This window comes from Arachis ipaensis, chromosome B1, assembly GCF_059453495.1.
Source record: "Arachis ipaensis isolate K30076 ecotype BB chromosome B1, ASM5945349v1, whole genome shotgun sequence".
In the NCBI taxonomy this organism is placed as follows: domain Eukaryota; kingdom Viridiplantae; phylum Streptophyta; class Magnoliopsida; order Fabales; family Fabaceae; genus Arachis; species Arachis ipaensis.
In genome coordinates this window covers 137,491,151-137,501,482 of record NC_142436.1, presented here as the reverse complement: position 1 = coordinate 137,501,482, position 10,332 = coordinate 137,491,151, and the positions used below count along the sequence as shown (strand labels likewise).

Genomic DNA, 10,332 nt, shown 5'->3' with positions numbered 1-10,332 from the left:
TTTTTTAATAATTTTTTACGATAACTTCTAATTTGATAGACTAATGACTAATTTATTACGAATATGAATCTTATTTAAGAGTTTGTTATTGGCCAATAAATCATTGCATACACAAGATATGATATGAGCCTCCAACATTTATTTAAATATATAAATGAACTATCACTCGACTAACCTAAATTGATTAGACATTTAGTTTTTAATCAATGAAATTATGTTGACAAAGAGAGAGAGAGAGTTGTTATAGCAATACAAGATTCAACTAGATATTTCTTTGTAATTTTGAGTTTAAATCAAGGATAAAATAACAAAAAAGTATATTGAAAAATGTCACGAATCCTAAATTAAATAGTTAATATGTCATGTAGTTGTATAAGACCTTAGATGATTTTTTATGATGTTGAGTTTAAATTCTATGAAAATTAATAAAAGAAAAATACCATTTTAAAATAGAAAATCACAAATACCTAACTGAATTAGTTTAATAATAATAATAATAATAATAATAATAATAATAATAATAATAATAATAGAATAAAGAAGAGTGGGGTTGATGTCCTACTAAAGCAACATTGGGGGAACAACCTTTTGTTTTTAAGAAACCAAATCTTCATCTTCTCTCCCCTCCTTTCTTGAGGAACAATTATGCTCTCTTTGGCTTCTAACTCCAACCTTGCCTCTTGTTGCAGTTCCCTATGCAATCATATTGGTGCCAGAAGAAAAGTGTTCCATTACATTTTCATCTTATGGAAATGCATCATAAGAACCACCAAGAAAGTTAGGCACTTTGTGCCATCTTCATACTTTCATAGTGTTTGACCCTCTAAATATAATCTTTATATAGTTTGGTTTGGACTCTAACATCATTGATTATGGACCGTGAAATTGAGCCTCATAGTTTTGTTAAGACTGCCAATTGCCATTGAAAGCAATTGGGAGAGTGCGGATGCTTTGCACGTGACAACTCACATGCATGATGCATCAACAATAATATACAATGCAAATTTAGTGTAATTTAGACAAAGAATTAAAGAGAAAGCCATATTAATTTTTCCTTTACTTGTTTCTTTTTTCCTTTTTTCTTTTTTCTTTTTTTTTTTTGGACGCCCGGGGGGAGGGGGTGGACTAAACTTTAAAAAAATCAAAATATATGACGATACAACTTTACACAACTAATAATTTATTAAACTACATGTAACTATGTGTAACTCATCAATATCTCTATCTTATTTTTGAATTTGGACGCTAAAAAAAATCGCTCGATATTATCAGATTTATTAAAAAATTACAATAATATATTTACTGTTAAATTTAGTGATAGAATAAATTTAACGATAAAAATTTTGTTGATAATTATTTATTGGTGAATTTTTTTGTCTACCGTAAATTACCGACAAATTTAATGGTTAATATAAATTTTTATTTGGTAAAATTCTTGAGCTAGTTACCAGCGAATTAATCCCGATCACAATCATATTTGTATTCTATATATATAAACTTTCATTTTATTGAAAGAACTGAAAAGGCTATTGGAGGTAAAGAGAGAAGGGAGAAAGAGAGAGGAGAGGGTTGGAGAGAGAGAGTGTGTTTCGAAGATGAGAATGGAAGGTTTGTATTTTAAATTTAGGACAAATTTTTTGTTAAATTTATTGGTGAATAAATCTCACAAAAATGTATTACGAGTTATTAAAACACACACAACACTCCATTAATTGAATTTACGGACAGAAAAATTTGTCGATAAATTCGATCCTAAATTTTATTTATTTTTCTCACTTTCTTTCTAATTATTACTGGTAAATTTATTATCAAAAATAAAAATTTATCAATAAAATTAACACTAATATATGACACTAAATCTAATGGTATTTAGCATTTTAATTTTCTTGTAATGAGAGCTGCTAAAAGGAGATGAAGATATAAATATAATGGATTGCATGTTTTCTTAAAGTTGGGCTAATGTCCTTACTTTTGTAATCGTAGTTGCTTAGTTCATTTCAGAAAAGAGTGATGAAAAGATTCCAACGTACCAAACTTACTCAAATAAGATGGTTTATTTTTATTGCTTGCAAGCTTCAAATCTTGTGTCCTCTCTCAACTTCCACTTGCATTGAGTTCTTTTTTCTTTTTCCTCTTCTTTTAATTTATTATTGTCATGTATCATGGTACTTTTTGGGTTAAATAAACATTATTATTATATACAACCTTTTACTACGCATGCACGTAAATTAATTGATTTACTTTATAATTTGTTCAAATATTATATATATGTGTCCATCCACTTATTTCCTCATAAAATCACCTATTTTTACTGAAAAAATTGCATATTGATTGGATAATATTTAAAAAATATACTTAAGTTGTTTTAAAAAAAATCAACTTCTGTAATTATATATATGAAAGATTTGAGCTGCAAATTTTTCTTTTTCAAAAGCCAAAACATATTATGCACCACAAAAATTTGTTAAGCCAGTACTTAACCAATTTAATGACAAGGGTTCTATGGTATAGGACATATATCATATCAAGTTTTAATTATTATGATAGTGCTAGTCCCATTTAAAAATGGAGGACACATTAGGATTCTGAATTCTTCTCCTTATTGACATGTCTGATAATTATAAAATTTATAGTTTAGATGTGATATTAATTATAGAATTTATTTATTTAAATTTAAAAAATATGTACATATGATATTATCATATCCTTAAATTGACGTATTAGTGTTTGCACTAGGTCGTGAAAATAAATCACTGGAATAATTCTTTTTCGCTTGAAAAATTGAAAAAAGTATTCTCTCACCTTTAATCATTAAAAAATAAAATAAAAAAAATATATACAGATATATATTAAAATTATCTACTAGTATAATATATATTATAATATAAGATATACATTAAAAATAAATTAAACATGTATATTTATACATAAATACATGACAATAATTAATTTTGATGATTGATTTTAATATAAATATATATCCATGGGTTAAAATTGATTCTCATTTATATTTGGTACTAGTTTTTTAAACATCTGGATTAGAGTCATATATATGATTACATACACTATTGTTTTTATTCAGAGACGACACAACCTAAAACCTTGTTTAACAAGAATAATATAATTAGTATTAACTTATCTAAAACCAACTCACTATTATTATTAACAGTCATGAATTTATTTCTCTATATGATCCAATTTCTCTTATTAATATAAATCTCTTAATAATTACTAAAATGTGAAAGGTGCTTAAATTCAAGTGTATGGATTTAATTACAAATGGGGATGATGATATAATTAAAGATGGAAAACGTAGAAACATAAAACAAAGAGAGAAGGAAGATTGTCTAGTATGCAAATTCCAAAGTGGAGACTGTGACTTTAACTCATGTTTCTTTGTCTCTTCCATTTCTTTTTTCTCACTTTATTCCATCTTTCATCCTTATAAGCCCCACCCCACACGTTTGCTTCTATATATTGAAAAATAATCCCATTTCCATAGATATCATGTATATACATATATGGCTGTACCAATATTATTATTATTCTATCATTTATTTATATAAATTTAATTTTAATACATTCACAGTGTAAAAAGTTTCACATAATTATCTGTTCAGATTCATATATTTAGATAATTTTAAATGATAGTTTTAAAAATTAATTATTTATGTTAATATGGTAATAATAATTAGTTGTCTATATATATATATATATAAAACTCTTTAATTTTACATTAAGAATACATAAAAATTAAAATATATTTATTTTATCATTATATTGTCAAATAAATTAAATAATACATATTTTTAATTTCATTCAAATAATTAATTGTTAGATTTTCCTATTTCAAATTTTCATCCAATATTCAATAAGAGCCTAGTTACGTTTCAATAACCAATGAATATTAATTTTTCAATAAAATCAGACTACCTCACATACAATTTCAATGAAAAGACAAAAGAAATAAAAAAGGAAAAAGGTGTACATCTTGCAAAACTTTTGTTCTTCAACCAAATGCATATTTTTGTGACAGGATTCCCAATGGATCAAACTCTGGCTGGTAATCAAATTTTAAATAATAATAATAATAATAATAATAATAATAATAATAATAATAATAATAATAATAATAATAATAATAATACTTGCACTAAACATTTATATATAAGAAAAAATCTTGCAAAATTGTGAATTTGTTTATCACATGTTGCCGTGTATGAGATGGTGTCCAACATTTCAAAATTTAAAGACAAAAAAATTAAAAAAAATAAAAATCTAAGTGTATGTTTAGCTGGAATAAATGCATCACTGTTTACTATATAAGGCTGAACAACATAGTTACTCGAATTTTTCCAAATTAGGATTGGTGATGGTATGCATTAAGCTGTCAAATATTTAATTGTTTCGATTCATTTTTATTTCTTTTTCTAATTTAAGTTATAGTATTGGATTTTGGGGGAGTTGTTGTTGTGTGATTGGTACACATACAATTAATAAAGATCTGATGAAAAAATTCATCATCAATATAATGACCATAGTCTCCATCATAATTCTCTATCCTCCAACACTAATGCACTGGTGGCATGACTTTGTGTTCAACTTTAGTTAAGTTTGGCTAAACCTATTGAGTCATCACATTTTTTTATTTTTAACAAATAAAGAATAATTACCCAAATGGAGCCAACAAACCATTTATTTTGAATTCAAATAAATGACCTTTACTTTGTAAGATATATATAGTTACAATTAATTAATTAGTTGACATTATTATTATTGTTGTGTCCAGAGCTTCTCAAATAAAGTGAGTTAGTTTCATTGGTAGTAAAGTTTAGTAGAGATTCTAAGAGTATATGGTCCCTTCAATTTTATTTTATTTTATTTTAAAAAATAACTTCCATATGTATAGAAATATTGTCATATAATAAGTATGAGTATACTATATCCTACTACACATAAATGACCTTATTCGTATTAAAAGCATAAATATGAACAAGGACGATGACATCACAATTGAGCATTATTATATATTTGAGAGTGAAAATATATATATATTGTTTGTGACGATAATCAAGTATAGTTACAAGAGTTGAATGATATATAGGTTGATTAATTTCTTAATTAACTATAAATCTTTTTCTTAGGATTCCGGGAAATAATAATTAAATGGTATTTGCAATGCTAGAATTGTGTATCATCTTTGGCATTATTTTACTTTTGGCACTTGTTAACATATTAGAATTGAAAATTTTATCAACTATTGTTTACGAAATTTAATGACATTTAATTAGGTATAACTATATCAATAAAATTGATTAATTTATATGTTGATTGCACTATTAGAAAAATTTGGGAGGTCATTTATTTTATTTTTAGCAACAATAAAAATAGTCGCTAATATATTTTTCGGCAGTTAGACATTATTTATCTGATGTTTTATCTTTAAAAAATTTTAGCAGTAATTATATAATTATCAATAAAATTTTTTAATTATTATAATATATAATAATAATAATAAATATATAATTTTTTCAAAAATTTAAATAAGATAATAACCGTTCTATTATTGTCACTAAAAATAATTTTTTATTGTAGTATATATCTTATCATTATAGTCTATATACCAGAAATGAAAAAGACATGATACATTTTAGTATCTAGAGATCACGTTTCATTTTTTTTATGGTTTTAATTAATTAATTAATTAAACATGGAGTGCATGTCGATGGGCACATAATAAGCCTATTAGGCCAAAATTAAACCCTTTTGCCCCAAATCTTATATTCATAAGCAAAATTTACTCCCATAATCATTGCATGTATCTGGCTATGGGAAGACAGAGACACTCATCAAAATAATAATTTAGCAATAACCTTTTTCTAATTAAACTAAAATAATAATGAGGAAATTAATTATTAAGAGATGGTGTGCTACTATGTATGTGGGGTGGGAGATCATTAAGACTTTTATTAAAATAAACGAAGTTTCCAGGTTCCAACCAACCATAACTTGAAAATTAGTGATTAAATTGAGACCGTGTAACTTGGTCCTTGTGGACATGTCGCCCACCCTCAGGGCAAATCAAAAACCCTTCTTCCCTTTGCTTTTCCTTCTCTTTTCTTTTGCTTCTAATATAATATATAATATATATTGTTTTATCCTTTGTTTTTAAGGAGCTAATGTTCAAAAACACAATTTAAAAAGTATATTTGTCTAAATTTAATCTTTAAAAGAATAAAAGTCACAAATTAATTTTTAAAAAATACAATAAGTTAAATTAGCCATTCTGTTAACTAAATAATCACGCGTGCGACAAAAATAATTTATGTCACGCTCATTATTTAATTGGTAGTAGAATTAATTTAAAGCATTTGATCTTTTTAAAATTAAATTAAAAACTAAATTGATGCACACATTGATAAATTCATCTTTTTAAATTTTGTATAATCTATTGATAATTTGATATACATTCTTTTTTCTTTATTATAGAGTGTTTAATACAATTCAAATACTCAAAATATTTATGCTCACCCAGATATTCTAAATCTTTAGACAGTGAGAGATTTTGATATAATACATTACCCATGAACTCTTTTAAGATTCAAATAAGTAGTAGATCAAACATTTCTCGCTACTTATTCATTTTATTATGAGTTTGTTTGAAATCTAAAAATTAGAATTTATTCAAGAATTATTTTTTTTAGTTTTACAAATCAAATATAAAAAATATTTCTCTTTATATATTTTAACAATAAATAGATGTTTAATATAAAAGAAGAAAATTTAACTCATATATATAAGAATTATTTTAAAATTAAATTCTATTATATTAATATGATAAAATCATTCTAAACTATGGAACTGAATCTCAAATAAAAATAAGAAAAAAGGATAAATAGGTCTCTGATCTTTTGTCTCGCGAATATTTTTGTTTTTGACCATTGAAAATTACTTTTTAAGCCTCTAACTTTCATAAAACTTGGACCGAAATAAAATTCTTTTTTTATATTCAAATAGCTTCTAAACAAGGTCGGAAAAGAGTGTCTGTCTGGTATAAAAGGAGGGTAAGGTGACGGCTTTTGTTTGGGTTTGTTGAGATGAGAGAGAGTTGGTGGAGCATTGAATGGAAGAAATGGTGATGGGAACATTGGACCTAATAACTGCATCTCCTCATTCATCTTCATCATCTTCATCTTCTCCCACCACTGATAATAACAATAACAACAACCACCCTTCTTCTTCTTCAAGTATCTCAACAAGAAGAACCGATTTGAGCACCGACCTCAGACTTGGCCTTAGCCTCTCTCCTTCTCATTATTCAACACCATCAAGGTACATACATCCATCCATCCATCTACACCCTTAATTTAATTACATTAATTAATTAAGATGTTAATAGCAGGGAGCAAAGAAGTAGTTTTGATTGGCCACCAGTGAAGTCAACATTGAGGTGCACCCTTGTTGAGAAAAGTCAAATATCTCACTTTGTTAAAGTATACATGGAAGGCATCCCCATCGGTAGGAAGCTCAATCTGCTGGCACACCATAATTATCATGCTCTTGTTAAGGCTCTTGCCAACATGTTCAGAACTACCATACTCTGTAAGCAAATCAACTCTTCTTTCAAATTCAATCTTATATATAATCAATCTCACACTGCCAATTTCTTTTTTCTTTTCTTTAGGCCCTAACTCTCATCAATTACCACTCATCTCTGGGAATAATGTTCATGTTCTTACTTATGAGGATCAAGAAGGGGATTGGATGATGGTTGGAGATGTTCCATGGGAGTAAGTTTAATTATATTCATCTTCTTCAAAATTTGCTGAAATTCACTCCATTTGCTCGTATTGATTTCTTTTAAAATGTGTCTCTAATATTTAATTAAAAAAAATAAGGTGACAATTAAATTTTTAAAAATTTTAATTTTGGACTAATAAATTTTCGATGGAAAAAAATATCAATTAAATTTTTTATGATAATATATAATGAATATATATGTTTTTCTGTTAATAAATAATGTGAAACAAAATAAAGTTGTCCATATATTTTATTATTTATAATGATAAATATATTTGTTATCACATGAGTATAAAAATAATATTAGTACTAAACAATGAAGCATTATTATATTTTGAATTTTTATATAATTTTTATTAATTGTTTTTTATTTACAAAAAATTCTATCAAAACATATAAAATTTTATTCTAAAAATTATTATTTGTATGATGATTTTTTATATAGAAATATATTACAATATTTCATAGCATATATAAACATGCATATTGCTAAATTTTAGTGATGAATTAATAAAAAGATATAACGTAGAGAACTAAATTAATATTTTTTTTAAAGGCTAATTAGTGTGAAGTGAATTTTTTCAAAAATCTATTGCTTTACTTGAATAATATTAGGATTAAAAAATCTAAAATTAAAATGGCTTTACCCTTGAATGTAATTTATCTTAACAACGTCATTCATCACTAGTATAGCTTTTTTTTTTTTTTTTTTTTTTCTATATAGACATCATTAGTATAGCTATACTATAAGCTAAGTAGGAAACAACATTAACTATTTATTTATCCATTTTTAGGATTATTTTGACAATTTCTCATTATATTTTATATAATATATACAGGATGTTCTTGACAAGTGTGAAGAAGTTGAAGATCACAAGAGCTGACAGATGTTAAGTCAATACATAAATAACTTGTTAATTTGCATATATACAATGTTCTTCCATGCAAGCATTCCCTCATCAATTTTCACTGTTGATAGGAATTTTTTCCCCTAGTAATTATTAATTAGTTAATTAATCTAGCGGGTGGGTGGAAAAAAACAGTAGAGATATATAGAAATATTCCACAAGGGAACAACGGCTTTCCATTATTAATTATCATCATATACACCAAAAAAAAAAAAAAAAGATTATATAGATGTATAGCTTCTTACCTAATTGCTAATTCATCAATCATATCTATTGTGTCTATTTGTCTTTTAGTCTCTCTCTGCTTTATGGTGGATTCTCCTAACTATTTATAGATAATATATTAACCATATTGTCTTAATTAGACTGTAGCTAGCTTAACTATTTAACTTTTGTAGCCATATGAGATAATATTTCACCTGGCTCCCATTATTGCTAGTTCATGGTCATACTAGGAAAACAAATTTAAAATATAATTTAAATTTGTCTAATTTTTTAATATTTATTATTAATTCTAACAATAATTATTAATACTAAATAAAATAAATTTTAATTATTTTTATTTAATTTTTTTTATTACCAAATATTTTCGATATTTTAGTTAACTTGTCCTTTGGTGCTAGCTAGTTAGCTAGCATGCATCAAGTGCTATTTGTTATTATCATTAATATTAGCAATATTTTGATATACATGCATCTCAATTATTACTTTCCTAGAATAATCTTACCAACAACTTGAAGTACCAAATACTCAACCAATGCAACCAAACCACATGTGTTTCAATCAAAAGAATTTTATGAAATAAAGCTAATAGTGAATTGAAACAATGAAAAGCTAATTAAGTAAAGTTGTTCATAATTTCTCTGGAGTGTATGTACGTGCTTTGAAATTGATGTTGCTTCGCTTTGTTGGGTACAACATAATTGGTAATGTGTGTGTTCACACGGCTCGTGTCAAGAACAGTGGTTTTGCTTTCATTTTCGTTGATTAGTGAACAAGATTCTAACTGAATTAAAACTCATTCATCATAGTCCAATAAAATTTTTTGTTTTCAAATAAAGAAAAAGAAAAATATTAATTAAACACAACATGTCCGTAATATATGTGAACTCATCTTACTTGATTGTTGATGAAACATTCACCAACTGACAATGATGCAACATCTGGGACAATCATTGATACCCATTTTAATTTCGAGTTTGAATTCTTACACAAGAATAAAAAGATAGTTGAACTTTTATGAGGAGGACTGGAGTCAAATAACAGTTATATACTTATATGTCAAACATTGAACACATTTTTCTTTGGTTGAATAATTGAATTATTCTTTTAGAAAATTTTAAATTATTGAAGGAAAAACCTATACAAACAAGTTGCCAGTAACCTATCCATATCGTTCACAGAAGTGATGCTCTTACAGTCTTACGCCATAGCAAAGGTTTTGGTTTTATAATTGAAGGTACTTAATTGTTAAGAAAAGAAAAGAAAAAATCTTGTTGAAATGATAAATATTTTTAATTTTTTGAATATATTGAATAATCAAAATTTTAAATTATTGTTGTACTCCAAAATGATCTAAATCCACAATTGAAATAGATATAATTTTTGTAATTCAATTTATTTC

General features: G+C 25.7%; 1 protein-coding gene across 2 annotated transcripts; it reads left to right on the top strand.

Annotated features, from left to right (window-relative positions):
* The first annotated feature begins 7,056 nt into the window (after positions 1-7,056).
* On the top strand, positions 7,057-9,058 carry IAA31 (indole-3-acetic acid inducible 31). 2 transcript variants are annotated; one of them, XM_021103083.2, is made up of 4 exons: positions 7,057-7,332; positions 7,400-7,602; positions 7,685-7,790; positions 8,640-8,748. In XM_021103083.2, exons 1-4 carry the CDS (start codon positions 7,124-7,126, stop codon positions 8,692-8,694), a joined length of 573 nt encoding a protein of 190 aa, XP_020958742.1. In that variant the 5' UTR covers positions 7,057-7,123; the 3' UTR covers positions 8,695-8,748. The 2 variants fall into 2 exon arrangements, with proteins under 2 accessions (XP_020958742.1, XP_016177328.1); XM_016321842.3 differs by having other exon boundaries at positions 7,086-7,332; positions 7,403-7,602; positions 8,640-9,058.
* The last annotated feature ends 1,274 nt before the right edge of the window (positions 9,059-10,332 follow it).

What these genes read in the sequence shown, in the direction of transcription:
- IAA31 (XM_021103083.2), top strand. Translation starts at nt 7,124, where the DNA reads ATGGAAGAAATGGTGATGGGAACATTGGACCTAATAACTGCATCTCCT. An exon ending in CATTATTCAACACCATCAAG is followed by an intron (nt 7,333 to 7,399) that starts GTACATACATCC and finishes AGATGTTAATAG; the next exon opens with CAGGGAGCAAAGAAGTAGTT. An exon ending in GTTCAGAACTACCATACTCT is followed by an intron (nt 7,603 to 7,684) that starts GTAAGCAAATCA and finishes TCTTTTCTTTAG; the next exon opens with GCCCTAACTCTCATCAATTA.